At 41.2% G+C, this 15,947-nt stretch overlaps 1 protein-coding gene across 4 annotated transcripts in view; it reads left to right on the top strand.

Annotated features, from left to right (window-relative positions):
- Positions 1–10,178, top strand: part of NOL4 (nucleolar protein 4) — a 208,338-nt gene extending 198,160 nt beyond the window's left edge. For all 4 annotated transcript variants that reach the window (XM_014937021.1, XM_014937020.1, XM_014937022.1 and 1 more), the window contains 2 exons: positions 1,836–1,916; positions 8,222–10,178. In XM_014937021.1, the coding sequence (XP_014792507.1) occupies positions 1,836–1,916; positions 8,222–8,415 (275 nt within the window). In that variant the 3' untranslated portion in view covers positions 8,416–10,178. The remainder of the gene's footprint in view (positions 1–1,835; positions 1,917–8,221) is intronic.
- The last annotated feature ends 5,769 nt before the right edge of the window (positions 10,179–15,947 follow it).

Raw genomic sequence — 15,947 nt, 5'->3', positions numbered from 1 at the left:
GAGGGTAAAGTACTCTGGCTTCATTAGCTGGTTTCCCTACAGGAGAAATGGGAGGACTTGGAGGCCAGGTCTTTGGGATCTGTCAGTCCTCTCTGATAAGTCCATGGATATTTGCATATTTACTTTTTCATTTGTAGCCTAAAAGGAGTGGATGGACTTGCAGTTGAGAGGGGCGGCCGTTGCCCTCCTGACAGACCTCACAGGACAGTTGTTTGCAATTGCTATTTGGTTTCAAGGACTCTTGTTCCAAACATATGCAAGGCTGTTACGATAGTTAATGAGTTCCTTATCTGGAGAACACGTTATTTGTTTGCAAATTATTTTCAGAACCTAAGAAGTAATTTAAGAATGCATTTCCTTTTCAATTTAGTAGCCCATCAAATGTTCTTGTCACATTTGCAAATGTTCTCCTAGTGTAAAAATAAATATACACCTCAGTCAGGATGTGTGTATAAACAAATGCAGTTTGCTTTTGTGTATCTGCTAAAACAGAAAAAAGGAGAAGTTACAAAAGCTGGCTAAAACTCATTACTTAAATACCTATTTCTGGACCTTCCTCCACAGTAATATAACACTATGTCCAATTAGCTCTCCTATCTAGTAGTCTAATCGATGCATGTATTTTGCATGCTGCAACTCGTTTAATTTGGTTATTTCCTACCCTATAAAGTTCATCCCTACTTTGATCACATCTTGCAGACTTTACTATCTGCTCGCCCAACTGTTTGGTGGCTCTGGCTCAGGGACCTCTCTGTGCCTGCTGTTGCAGTACTTCCCTCCTCAGCCTGTCCTTCCACATGGCTAATTATGGGACCATAATTAGCTTCTTACACAACTGTATGGGGCAAGCTTTCGTGCAACTGCTTAATATGAGCAAGCAGAATGCAACAGCTTGTACAGTGACCCCTCCTTTATTGTGGGCAGGAAAAGGCACAGCAGGAAAAGACTGGGGCTTACAGCACCAAGGACTCTTTTTCCTCTGCTTTTAAACCCTTTAGGCCAAGCCAGCTCAGCTGCAAAGCTTCACACCATCACCAAGCAATCTGTGGGTTGACAGAGCCTCTCTCAGCTTGTACATGGGCTGAGGAGAAGCCTTTGAGCATGTTGTCCTTGATTCTTCTCTTTTAGATGTTAAAGGAGAGCTGCTCTTTGAGAAGGGTGTATTTCCACGGCTCTCTTTTTTAAGGCTAATGCAGTTCCTGCTACAGAACCAAATGGGGAATCTCCAAGGTGGGGTAGCCCAGAGAGCATAAACAAAATTTGCTTGCCAGCTCCTAGCCAGCCACAAAGGCTTCAGCTGGCTCCGCTTCATCACACCTGGACCAAGCTTGGAGGGATGCCCAGCTTGAGCTCGTGAGGGTGAGGACAGGAGACAGGCTGCTCCGCTGGGAGCAAAACCTCTTGCAGCCACCAGGAGCTGTTGAAGTCCCTGCATTGCTGCCTGAGCTCTCCTGGCAGAGTGGGATCACCCCAACTCCCCATGTTTCTGTCCGGGGGGTTGCCATCTGCCCTCTCCTGATGACCGTCAGTTCTCTCTGAGGCCAGGGTGAGTTTGTTGGAGCCTTGCTCTCCACAGCCACTACATTTCCCCAAGTCCATTTTCCCTAAGTAGTGTGGAATGTGTTTCTGTTGCCACTGCTGGGTTTCTTGGAGGTGATTTGGGGCTGTTTTTTCTGCATCATTGCCTGGTTTTATAAGCAGAAATGTCAGTCGTTTCCCTTTGTGTGTATAAAAAGAGAGGGTGTTTCAGACTCGATGGCAGACTGGCCATGCAGGACATGCCCTCGTGTCATGGTAAGACAAAACAGCTGTTGTGTCTCTGTTTCTCCACACAGATCTGCAGCCTACCTCCACCACAGCCACAACTCAGCACTGCATCCCAGGCACCACAAACGTCCAGTCCCCTTCCAGCTCAGGTGAGTCCTCCCAACAAATCCAAATACATTCACAGTGCAAGCAAAGCCTGAGCTCTGGCAGGCTTCCCTTCTCCTTCAGCCTCCTCTCCTACAGGCAGGCCACAACCAATAGCCCCATGGTCCAGCTGGGAGCTGCTGGAGTGCCACCACACCGCTCACCTTTCCCTGGTGCTCCCTTGCAGACGCCCAGAAGGGCAACCCTCTCCTGGCCATTCCCCACTTTAGCCAGGCCTCTTACCTGACCTCAGCCCTCTTGATCCTTCTGCCTCCTGGTCCTTCAGGTGGTGCTGCCCCGCTGAAGATGATGGGGTAGCTGGGGGAAGCTCCTGCAGCTGATGCTGCTGAGCCCCAGTGATCAGCATGGACATGCTGCTTCTGGGGCAGGGAGAGGAAGGACAAACGCTCTTGTCCACTTTTGCATGTGACAGTAGGGAGGGTGCCTTGTTTCCAGATTTGGTGAATTTGCAGCCTTCTGTAAAATCTTGGCCTTTGCCTGATCAGTAGGTGTTTCTTGGCAAAAAAACTAGGAAAGAAAAAAAAAAAAGAAAGTCCAGCTGAGAATATGCAGTAAGTAGCTAATTCTGAAAGTGCTGAGTGGGTTACCTGCAGCATGGCTGGCCATGATGTAGGGACTGAATGGGATTTTTGCTGTGGTTGCTCTCCCCAGCTCTCCTTTATACCTCCACTCTTGAAGAGTCATCTGTGTTCTCAGTGCTGCCTTTACGACATAAAAGTGGAGAGGGAGAGAGAGGAAAGGCAGACCAGCTTGTCTCTTGCACAGCTGGAACCTGGGGCACGAAGACACACAGAACAGGAGTGGTAGAGTTGGGAACCTGGAGAGTGCGTTTAGTCCCATTTAAAAATGGCAAAATGTGGAGTTGGGAGAAATTAAATGGTTTGACCTATGTTGTTGCAAAGGTGGGAATTTCTTGCTGGGAAGTGCTGGCTGAATTCTATATTAAGATCATCCCCACATTCCTCTTCCCCTTTCCTTCTTCTCTTCGAGTTATCAGACACATGGTATATGCAAGTATTAGTCTGCTCCCACCATAGGAGTGGAGATGGAATATCTGTGGGTATATTTGTCAGTATCCTACTTTTCTACCTTGGCACAAAACTCAGGAGACAGCAATTAAGGCAATACAGGTGTATGCCATGTAATTAATCTCCTGTGGTGGATACTAAACATTAGTGGAAGACATTGAGTAATCATTGCATCACAAACCAGTGTGTTTGCTGATTGTTGAAAATGTGTGATGTTCAGTGACTATAGGCATTTTTGTGTTTTTACATCTGTTTCCTCAGGCAATGCAGCAGTTTTTTCTGCTATCTAAACTAGCTGATGGAATGTCTTCCAGAGGGAAAGGTGTAGAAGGGAGAAAGCAACTTAAATGGTCTGATTCATTAGTCCCTGTTTTCTTAAACTGAGATCTCCTGGCACCTGAAACAATAGTTTTAGGCCCAGTTGCTCATATCTGAAGGCAGGAGGAAGAGAAACATTGAGAGATACATAATATCACAATAAACATTCTTGCAATAATAAATACATCTGGTTTGGAAAAAGTAGCATACTTCGATAGTTATTTCTATTTAGTTTTATTGGACTATATGAAAACCTAGTACATACTCCTAAAGCCACTCATGGGGAAAAAAAGATAGGAGAATAGGTGCAATAGAAAAGATAGGAGAGATTTCCAAGCATGGGCAAATGTATTTTTTTATAAATAAAAGCAGCTACTTTTTACATCTTCACTGATAAAAAAGGTTGCTTAACTATTAATGAAAATTACAGAAGCATAGACCTATGAGAACATACAGATTTTAAAAATTATTTTTATTAACTCTAAATTATTATCAGCAATAGTGAGTACCATTCTGAGAGTCATTGACACATTTATTATTCTTTCAGTAGTTGTTAATTATAAGATTGGTAGCTACCCAGTGACAGCATACAATCCTTAAGGGATTTTTGCTGAGACAGTTGATAGTGTCTAAGCAATCAGCAACAGCACATCTACATCTGACCTATATTTTAGCATTTGATATAAATCATGTTGCTAATGAGTAGTGCATGAGGCAATAACTACTGCCATTTAAGTCTTTCATTTTACAGAAAAGCCATTTGACCAGCAATGTATTTAATGGCAGATATTCCTGGCAGCTAATTTGATAAATGATTGTCTAGCACATGAAGAGTGGGTTTTCAGAGTTCTCATATTCATCTTGATGTGGTTCCAACAAGAACAGGTTCACCTCACAGGGGAAATTAGGTCTATGTAACTGGACCGAGGTGGTAAATTGAAAATATTTCTGTGTTAAAGTATCAATAAGGTAGCCTTGGCAAGAGGCAGAGGAACAATACTTCAGTCTTCTCAAAGACTATTAATGAAAGGATATGTCTCAGCAATTTTTTTAACTCACTGCTTATGAGAATGCTGTGCTGTTATAAAAACGTGTGAGCTGACAATTGTGAGTTTAAATAGCATGCACTAAGAGAAATAAATAATTAAAAATAAGTATCCTGTCTTCATCTCTGTAATATAGGCTTAATTTTTACTTCCACACTGTCAAAGACATTGTGGAACATGGTAATATTTTCAGACAAGATTTTTAATTGTTCTGAAGTACTCCGGTATAGGAAGCAGTATGCTAAAATGTGCAGTGTCACCTTGAAGGGACCTGACACTGTGAAATTCATTGCAAAAATATTCAGGTTTCTCTCTGTATAAGGATACACTTGTTCCCGTGAAGACTGGCAGCTTAAGTAAACAAGGAAATAGTTAAGTAAACAAGGAAACAACACTTGTTCCCGTGAAGACTGGCAGCTTAATAAATAATGTTAAGTAAACAAGGAAATAGTTCTATTTAAAGTCAGGATAGTTATTAAAGGAAATGGTGGTGAAGCTGTTCAGCTTTCTCCAGATCTAGTAATTTGTAGTGGTGGCTTCTGAAGATACATGAAGCGTCTAACTTAACCAGCTATTTTAAGACTTCAGAATATTGGGAATTTATTTGTCTGATTAAACAAAAGTGGCAGATATTTATTAGTAAGATTTAGGTTCCCATGTTTCAGTAGCTGATTTGCATAAAATTACACAGGAAAAATCTACACTATATCAATAAGAGGCATTTAGTCCCTGTTTTCTGAATGACCAGGTGTAACAGGTGAAACGACAGATAAGTTATAGCATTTTTAGCATATAGCAGCCTGGACAACCATTAAGAATCAGTAATAGCACTAGTGAGTGTCTGTCATAGCTATTAAAAGCCGAGACCAGTACAGTTCATCCTGGTGGTAATCTTGGAGTGTGTTATTCTCCCAGATCTAAAACTTGGGCTATCATAGGCAAGCTTTGGAGGTGAGATGCAGGGGGTCACATAATGCAACTAAAAGAAGAACTAAAATCCTTATCCCCACATCAAGCATGGCTTGCTCTCTTCCTCTTCAGCTCTCTGCCAGGACATGCAGCTTCTCTTCCTAAGAAGGGATGAGTGTACTCACTCTCCCACAGACATAGTCATGACCACTTTTCCATGTGTGAGGATTTCTTTGCTTTTTTGCTCAGGGGGCTTTTCTTTGAGGGGAAGGAGGACAGCACTGTGACTTTTTAAGCACAAGGCAGGAGTTGGGGACTGAAGTAAAATCCTATTTTCCTAGTATATAGAAATAAAAACAATAATCAAGTAGTTTGAAGTAGCTAAGATAAGTTAAGATTTCTTATTTCCTTTGTATTCAAGGAATCTGTACAACAGAAGTCTCCCAGTCAAAGAGGAGTTCTGGGTCTTGATGGTTCCTTGTGTATGCAGAATGCAGACTTGCACAAAACTTTATTTCCAGTACCTTCACAGGTTCAAGGATACACATCCTGAAGAGTTAAAAAACTTTCTTTGTGACAGCTAATCCAGACATCTAGGAATACAGGGCCACATCTTCAGTTTGTGTAAATCACTGTGACCCTATAGACTTGTGAGGAGTTGCACTGATTTATGCATGCTGGGCATCTGGTCTTCCAGTTTTCCTTTCAGTGTGGTGCTTTTACTTTGTGTCATCAATTTTTGTAAGGAAAACCTCAGAAATGTAAGCAAGTACATTTGTATATATTTTATACCTATGAGTGAAAAACACTTAATATCCTATTTGATTACCAATGAGAAAAGCCCTTAATTTTCATTTCAGAGAAAGATGTGTTCTGACACAGAAGCTCTGTTCTGCCATATATTGTGTGTGCGTTTTTGGCTGTGACATGAATGAGAGTCAAGGAAAGAACATAGAAGTTAAAGTAGGTTCATATGGAGCGCAATGCCCTCAATATGTCAGTGGTAGCTTTTTCACTATTGCCTCAATAAATATAGAAGCCTTTAATGGCTTCTTACAACCATTCAATCCAGCTGGCTTTATGATTTGTATACCCTTCTTCTCTGTGCTGGGTTAAGATTTTACTTAGAAATATCCTCTGAGCTTCTTCACACTGTGATCGTTTCCCTGCAGCGTGCGGTCACACTGAAACAAGTTTGCTGAGCTAATTGTCCCTTTATTTGTCCTTTGTACGCTGGAAGTCATTTAAAAATCAGTCCATTTATGCGGGCGTAAAAGTGGGTAAGGCAGTTGTGAGGCTAAGTGCTGTTCATGCTAGTTGTGCAGTAGGAAATAAGATCTAATAGGACCCTTTCTGTTTGAGTAGTTTCTTTTCATAGTCCCAGCTCTGCTTTCATTCGCTCAAGAGGAGATTTTCATTAACATCAGTGAGTATGGGGACATGGCAGTCTCTACGTTCTTTGTGGTTTCAGCTGTATTTCTGCATAAACATAAAAGAAACTAAAACAAGGTTTATGACCAGATCTTCAGCTTCTGGAAATCAGTACATCTCTTTCCATTAGTGCTTAGGATAGTGAGTCCGGTTTTGAATTTTGTGATTCTGGTGGGATTATTTAGGAGAACCTCTAGAGTATGAGTTGGTGTGTTCTGTATTCTACAGTTGAATGTGTTAAATTTTAAAATTATCCTGGTTATTTTAGGAAGCAAGGTCCGTCCAGTGAGCCAATGCTGAGAAAGCCTTGGCATTGACATGCATTGTCTGGATGAAATTGAAAAGTGACATTTTTCTCATAGGAAAGCAAGATACATTGCTTTGGATAAGTTGATCCCAATTTCCAGGAGAGCATGAAGACTAAGATCAGGCTAGTCTGATATTCTGCCTGCCAGAGGTAGAGATTTGCTACTCTGTCAAAACGAATGAGCAGTATTTTTATAGATTTGCACATAACAAACTGCTTGATGGGTATACTTGCCATCTGTAGCCTTCCGTGTTTTGAAAAGTCCTCACTCCAATTCTACCTGTCCAGATTTACACTCCGGGAAGAAAAAAATCTATTGTGTTAAGCGGAAAACACAAAGCACCTTATATCTTAGCTGTCTGTAGTCAAACAGCCAGGGAAGTTCCACACGAAGACGGACTTTATGATGGCAGATGGTTTTGCCGATTGCGGTAACCTGCAGCCTGCCCTCAGGAGCACTGTCTTCTGCAGGCACCATACGTGCTCTTGAGGATATTCTTTGATGAAAAGTGCTCAGCGTGTTGGTTTAAGCTGCCAGTGCAACAGGGCGATTGCTGCAGGTTCTCTCCTCAGCCTTACAAGATCCTTGCAGTATCTTGCCAGCTGAATGCAGCCCCCACAGATGATCGTGTGCTCCTCGCTGTAGTAGCCAGATTGTCACCAGCCTGATCTCATTCATGAGCAGCTATTTGTGTAAGTGATCACATGGTGTCGGGGCTCATCGAGTGAATGACCGTTTTCTACGTCCGTAAGGGATTCGCAATCTGGCCACATGCTGATTGAAGCATAAAACGTGAAAGTAGATATCTAGAGAACATAAGTTTGATATTCTGTGATAAAAACTGCAAGTGTGCAGATTGCCATGAAGGCTACGATGGCAGCTGGAGCTGGGGGAGGCACAGGAGACGAACCTTCTGCTTTCTCACCAGCGTCAGATCCCAGGGCACCCTTGGGGTGCAAGTGGCTTACGCTGTTGAGATTCCCCCCAGAGGGTAATTTTCTGCTGGCAGTGGACCTGCCCCTCACGACACGTCAGTAGAACTTAAAGGGTGTCTGTTATATTTAAATATAAATGGCTGTGGTTCCTGTCAAGGCAACTGGTAACTGAGCAGTTATTGCTGTTTCTGCTCCTTCTCGCTGGCAGGCAGCTGAGAGCAGATCTCGCTACTCCGCCTTTGTAGCTCCGAACCTGTGAAACATCTCTGGCAGCGGATCTGAAGCTTTTTTTTCTTTCCCTTTGCTGTCTGCAGGTCCAACAGATCTCAGTATGAAGAGGCAGTTAGCAACCAGCTCTGGATCCTCCAGTAGTTCAAGCTCCAGACCCCAGCTGAGCCCGACCGAAATCAATGCAGTGAGGCAGCTCGTGGCAGGGTACCGAGAATCAGCCGCATTTTTGTTGCGTTCTGCAGATGAACTGGAAAACCTTATTTTGCAGCAGAACTGAGTCACGTGACCTTCACACCGGCCTGGTCTTATCTCAGAGTTTCCACTAATGACATTTTGATTTCCCAGAGCACACACTTCAGTTACTGCACAGTCTTTTAGGAGAGTTAATTACCATAATGCCACACTGTTCTTGATCCATAAAGTGATGTGTTAAGGTGCTTCAAGTGAACTTTGACCTCTGGTATTTCCGAGGTACTTTACTGTGTCCAGCCTATTGCTTTTGTTTTAGTGTGTCAGCATAAATATCGAAAAAGTGGCTAGACATTAACTCGTTCTAACAAGTGGAGGAAACAGAAGATGCTGTGACGGTTTTAAAAAAAAAAACATGGTTCAAGATCCAAGTGCAATATTAGTGGAATGTGATACTGACTCATTGGACTTAAAGCTGCAGTATATGGCAAAACGTTGCCAAATGTCCTGTTGCTCCAGGGCACAATTGCAATTAAAAGGATCTTGTATTTTAAAAAAATGTAATTTTTATAAAAAACAAAACAAAAGATTTTTGTTTTCATTCAAGATTTTTCATTTTTACTTTGGTAAACTTTTTCACTGGTCCTGAAAATGTTTTGAGGAGCTATTGTAAGTCCCCCCCCCCCTTCCTCTCTTGAACCCCTGACTGTGCCCTTCTACCCAACTTCATATTCTTTCTACAACGAGTAACTCTTGATGCTGGATAATTCTTCCCCCTGTACTGTAAATTGTCATCTATGGAATACCTTCCAAAGGAAGCATGCATTTCCTGCATTCATACCATTCTCAACTCCATTCTGTAATATATTGCAGCTTTACTAGCAATTAATAAAGAGTTGAGGGTTTTTTAAAAAAGACATATCATTGAGAAAAAAAAAAAAAAGATAAATTGATTTCTTACAGTGAACTCATCTAACTCCATGATCACTGCTGCTGTCCTATACAAGTCCCTCTAGTTGTGATTGGATGTAGATGATGAATGTTAAGAGGTTGCAAGTGACAATCTGAAAATTTGCACTCTTGTGTGTATTTATTTTATTTTCCTTAATTTAAACAAAATTCTTACGGAGGAAGGTCATTGACACTTCTGGTATGATTTGTATAATTCCAAGGCCTAGCTAAAACCTGTACAAAACTGTAAATGGATGCAGCTGCAACTATAATAAAACTCTTCTTTCCCCTCCCCCACTCTCCCCAACCCCTCTATTTCTTATTTTATAATATTGATTACACATTAATGGTGTTTTCTTTGTGCACTATGGCAGGCTTATTTTTAAGTATATAGAAAAAGTACTTTAGTTTATGCTTACTGTACTATCTGTTCTGTTGTTTAGCTTTTGTTGAATAACAAGTTTCTTGTGCATTCCTAAATTTGCCTTATTTCATGTACAAAATTTTATGTAATTCCGTTTTTGACAATGAGTTTAAGGCATCAGTGATATTTTATATCTACTTGTTACATATAGTTTTCCAAGTAATGACTGTGATTGTGACCAAGTAATGTGCACTTTTTCTTGTAACTGTGGACATTGCTATGCTTTTTTTTCTCTAGTGTTTCTAGAATTACTGTTGCTTACAGTTATGTAAAAGAAAAAGAACTTTTGTGATACTGTTGGTGAATATTAATGTGAAAAAGCCTATGAAATGAGTATTTTGGAGGTACATAGATACACAAACATCTCTAAGTTGTGGACTGATGTTCACATATTTAAATGAGAATTCAAAACCTGAGGGCTGGAATCATTTCCTCTGTTTTGTTTGGGTAAATAAACAGATTTCTGTGTTTAAATACATGATTGTGAAACATTATAACATTTAAATTTACGTAGCATTTAAAGCTATAAATATTATTGTCTTTAAACAGGAAAAAGGGCCTTCCAGTCCAATTCATGCAGACACCTAAACCTCTTTTCTCAAAATTATTGACTAAACCCAGTAGGTTGATCTGGCTGGATCTTTGTATTAATGAAGAATGTCCTCAATAACAGCAGAAGTGGGTGGTCCACAAATAATGAGATCTGAGTCACTACCATTTCATAATTTTAAGTTGGCTGAAGGCAACACCATTTTACCATGCTACATTTGTTCTTAAAAATCTATTGGATGTCTTTTTAAAGGCACTTGAGAATATTGTTGCAAATTCTTACTACTTGCTACCCATCACTTGAGAGATGCATTTGCTCCTAACATCTCCTCACCGTACCTGTGAAAGCCTATAGATTCTATAGCATCTACTATAGATGTGTGGTTCCCTCAGCTTTTGTCTCACCAGGCACTCAAAAGTCTGTTAAGAACCAAGGGCCTTTTTCCTCTCTTCCACTTGCAAATATCTACAGCTTCTTCTGCCTCTTGCACATCAGGAGGGAATGAAGCAGATACCTTGTGCCAGGTCACTATCTTGGCCTCCTCCAAAGAAAATCTCTGGCATAGGTTCTCCACAGAGAAGAAGAGTGACAATTCTGCCCAGATTACAGATTTCCCTAGTCCTGTTGTTCAGGGCAGGGTGCCTCAAGCTGCCAGCCAAGCAGCCAACCAAGCAGTTGTAAGAGGCTGTTTGCTGGCCAGGAATGCCTCTCAGCTGGGCAACCTCACCACTTTTCAAGCTGTCTTGCTAAATCCAGATAAGGACAAGAGACTAGAGGATAAGAAGGTAAGAGATTTACTTCAGTGCTCTACCCTCTGACTCCTCTTTCCTCACCCCCAGTTACTCCTTCTCTTGAGGGAGAAGTAGGAAAGTTGGGGTCCACCATATGACCTTCAAAGCCTATGGCTAGTCCCTTTTCCTGCTCAACCCCCGCCTACTTTGATAGCTCTCCAAATATATCTTCTACAGCACACACATGCTCTTCTTCTGGCTGCCTTCTCTGAAATATTTAGGGCCTTCTTCACTTATAGGAGTGATTGATGTTCCTCTCTAAAGGCTCATACAGATACTTAGCTTTCAGTCCTCAAGTGGTTTATCTGTGTCAAATTCCAGCAGACTGATGCAGTCTTTATAGCTGTTTCCACCTCTAAGTACTGGGTTTATTCATCTCTTCTTTGGAACAATTATTTAACTTCCTCTTCTTCTAAGAGAGTGCTGAAATTCAGACCCATCCTGTGACGGAGAGACCATAAATGAGTCCACTTCTGTGTGTGCAAATCTAGATCCAAGCATCCCAATAAAATTTGCCCTCTTGAATCCAGTATAGGTCTCAGACCCACCTACTCTCTGCCTGCTTTCAGTCTCCAAAGGAAGTATAGGTGCAGGTGGAGAAGATCTTGCTCCAGCTATAGAATGAGTCAGGTGTTCAGAAGTAACTTCAGAGTTATTTCTTTCTCTTATCCATAGCTTCTGTAATCAGTGCCTGATCACCTCAGCCTAAATACAGCTGTTAAGGTAAGGTCAGTCCCTTCCAGCATGGGCATGTCCCCTGAGAATGACTGCTTAAAACTGCTGTCAGAAAAGCATTATCCTTATATCCAATATCTTTGTTAAACTGGTACTTCAAGTTGATGGATGTCTCACTACAGAACCTCATCAGTGCAGACTGGCAGGTGCTGGTCTTCCTTGAGACAGCTTCACATCTTCTCAACTACCCTGGAGTTTTCTTGAGAGTTTCCTGGAGTTTCCTTTGTTTCAAGGTGCTGATGGAAAAGGAAGGATGGTGGAAGAATGTCATATAATAAATTTCCATCCTGAGCTGAGTACCGAACTTGGCCATGGTCTCAGTGGGCTGAGTCCCTTTAGGCTTACATCCACACTGGGAAGTTGTTTATCCATTCTTCTCTCTTCAATTTCCAGGATAGTTTTCACTTTCAGCAACTGTGAATAAACTTTAGATGCAACCTTAGGTTGTGGGAGTGGACAATCCAACCAATTTAGCAATTAACCAGATTTGTTTGCTGCTTTTGATGTCAGCTAGGAAACTGGCGTTTCAGAACACATGGAAAGAGATCTGGAGTTAAAAGTTTCTATCCAGATTAGCACCTTGCTGCCCGTCATCGAAGGAGAACCCCACCATATCAGCCACGATGAGTCTCAACAGCTACAGAAAGACAATGCAGAGGTAAGCAAGTATTTGACAGTTCAAAAGCTGCCCACCCTGTATGGAGAATTAATGTTCTGAATGAGGAAAAGAAGGTGGACATGTACATCACCATAGCTATAAAACTAATTGGAAAACAGAGTTAGACTGAGGGAATTGGATATTCTTGCTGTAATGACCTGAGTCCCTGTTGAATACAGTTTAAGTGGAGATAAGTTTTGTTGGTAAAACTCCATTGAAATAAGGAACAATATTTCATTTCTCTCAAGTTACTAACATTGTGTTAAAAACTTCCCATAAATTTGCTAAAACTCCTCTGAATTTGGCTTTGAGTGGCTTGTGAGGCATCCGCAAGGAAGACATATGTTTTTCTATATAAAGAAAAGCTGATCTCAGTAGATTGTGTAGTCAGGACCTACCCCTGACTCCAACCACTGTTAAAAAACTGTTACCAGCACATGAGAAAGTTGTGAAATAATGGCAGAAATCAAGCAATGCCACATGGATGGATAAGTATGCAAGAATATTTTTTTTAACGGTTGGACTTGATGATCTCAAAGTCTTTTTCAACCTAAACAATTTTATGATTCTCTGATAATATAAAATGGCTGTACTGGACAAAACCAATTGTTCACAGTCTTTTATTCCGACTCCGATAATAAATAAAACTGATAAAGATGTAGCAGATGCAGTAGACCAGAAGAATAGAGCAAGCATAGAGCAATGCTTTCTAAATGCATGTCCATGACCTACAACACTTTGAGGCTGTGGTGGGCTGTCCCTGGCTGATGGGGAAGGCCCACCCTGTCACTTTCTCACTCCCCACAGAGGCACAGGGAGAGAATCAGAAGAGCAAAAGCAAGGGGAAAAAAAAAAAAAAGTGGTTCAAGTTTAATAAGTGAAAAATGTAAAAAGGAAAAGTGATGCAAAGGCAATCACTCAGCACCTCCCACCAGCAGACGATGCCCAGCCAGTCCCTGAGCAATGGCTACTTTGGACACACACCCTATTCTAATTCTCCCTCACCTTTTATTGCCAAAAATGATTTCATAGGTTATGGTATATCATAAAAAAATGTCGGGCACAAAAGACAGATGAGTTGCTTGAGGCTGTGCAATCTGTGGAAGCCTGAGCCAGGTCTGCTGACTCTGTCCCAATGTCCTGCCCCGGTAAACCAACTGCACTCCAGATGTGCCAAGTGCAGCACGAAAAGTCCAAAAATCGGATTCTCTTTTTCTGCTAAGCTGTCCTCAGGACCGGATCAAATGTTGGGGAAGAGGGTGCAGAAATGTTTTTTTACTCTAACCTATATAACCTGCTTAAATCTCTTTTTCACCACTGAAAAAAGGAGCACAAGGGAGCTGGAAAGGGTGCAAAATTAATAACTGCTTTATAAATAGAAACTTTGTGTTGTGCCACCTAATTCAGTTAATTTCTCTGGGTATGGAGAAAGATACTTTATGCAAATTTTTTGTTCCCTTTTCTAATACTGTCTGGAAACACAATGGAAAAGAGTTCTAATTATTGTGACTATATATATAATTTGTTTTTTTTTTTTTTTTAAGTACACCTTTGCTGTGGTAAACCAACTATAAAATTACTGGGAGAAGAATCCAGTCTACCATTTGCACATAGATTGGATTGTCCTCGTTCTCCCTGAGAGTCCAGGCAACCGTTGACTCAGCAGGGATCACAGTAGCTAATTAAAAAGAAACAATGTTGCTGAATTTTCAAGGTTTTCTAGAACATAATTTTAATTTAAGTTTTTCCTAATACTTCCTTGGAAACTTAAATCAGATAATTTCCCCCTCTTTCCTGCAAGGCTGCTGTTTTGTTATTGTAGGGTTGCTAATCAATTCTTGGTGCTGGTTTGTTTTTTTACACTCAAAACCCTGCGAAACACTCATAGCAGGAACAGCACTAGCAAAACTGAAAAAATAGAAAAGATAAGTATTATTAATTTTTCAAACATGTCTCTGTTTAGCTGTTCTAAATTAATTTTATTTGTGGTTGCAAACTCAGAATGCTTTAGCACCACAAGCTTGACCTATTTATTTCCTCTCATATTCTGTAGCGGGGAGGGAAGGATTTGCTCTGTGGAGATATAGCTTCTAGCTGAGAAAAGCTCTTGCTGCCCTAGCCAGCAGGCAGCCTTATCAGTGTTCATTTGCTGCCCCTGATATTTGAAAATTACAAGCTACAAGGAATGCTTAACTTGCAGATATGTTCTCTAATAATTAGAGGCACAGGCTAAATTTTTTTAATGTCTTCGTCCAATCTAATTTTTTTCTTTTCAACACAAACAATAAGCTATAAAGAAAAAAAAAAGAATTCTAGACGTAATATAGATCTTTAATACCCAGCATAAATTTGAGGCCCACATTTAGAAAATTTTAATAGACTCAGTGCTAAATTACAAAATCATATAGAATCATAGAATCATTGAGGTTGGAAGAGACCCTTGGGATCATCGAGTCCAACCATCTACCCTACTCTACAAAGTCATCCCCTACACCATGTCCCTTAGCACTGCATCTAAACGGCCCTTAAACACAGCCACATGTTTGCTCCTTTTAAAAAAAATATTATTAATAGTGATTGTTTGCAGTGTATGGAGTCCAGATTTCTTCTGCTGTTTGGGAAAATCCCTACAGTAGAAGACCACCCTTTTCTTTGGGCTAGGGTATGAAAGAAGGTGGCACACCACACCTAGTCTCACTGCCTAGTTCCGTGTCACTCCATTACCTCCACTACCAAACTGCATCTAAACGGCCCTTAAACACAGCCACATGTTTGCTCCTTTTAAAAAAAATATTATTAATAGTGATTGTTTGCAGTGTATGGAGTCCAGATTTCTTCTGCTGTTTGGGAAAATCCCTACAGTAGAAGACCACCCTTTTCTTTGGGCTAGGGTATGAAAGAAGGTGGCACACCACACCTAGTCTCAGGGACTAGTTCCGTGTCACTCCATTACCTCCACTACCAAACATTGCTGATGAAGGGCTTGAAATCACTCTTAATTTAAAAACTACTGCATAGTTATTGACTAAAGTTTAGTGGTTTGAACACCAACACTGCCTAGTTCCGTGTCACTCCATTACCTTACAAGCATTGCTGATGAAGGGCTTGAAATCACTCTTAATTTAAAAACTACTGCATAGTTATTGACTAAAGTTTAGTGGTTTGAACACCAAATCTTTTAGATCCTGGTAGAATCATAGAAGGGTTTGGGTTGGAAGGGACCTTTAACAGTCACCTAGTTCCAACCCCCCTGCTGTGGGCAGGGACACCTCCCACTAGACCAGGCTGCTCAAAGCCCCATCCAACCTGGCCTTGAATACCTCCAATGATGGGGCATCCAGTGCTTCTTGGGGCAATCTGTTCCACTGTCTCACTGACTGCATCATAAAAATTGTCTTCCTCAAATCCTGGACACCGTGCTCCCAGGGGGGTTGCACCAGAGCGGAGTAGAGGGACAGAATCAACTCCTTTGACCTGCTGGCCACTCTTCTTTTTAAGCATGAGAGGATGC

The sequence above is a fragment of the Calidris pugnax genome, unplaced genomic scaffold (genome assembly GCF_001431845.1).
Source record: "Calidris pugnax isolate Ruff unplaced genomic scaffold, ASM143184v1 scaffold51, whole genome shotgun sequence".
In the NCBI taxonomy this organism is placed as follows: Eukaryota; Metazoa; Chordata; class Aves; order Charadriiformes; family Scolopacidae; genus Calidris; species Calidris pugnax.
This window is presented reverse-complemented; position numbering and strand designations above follow the sequence as displayed.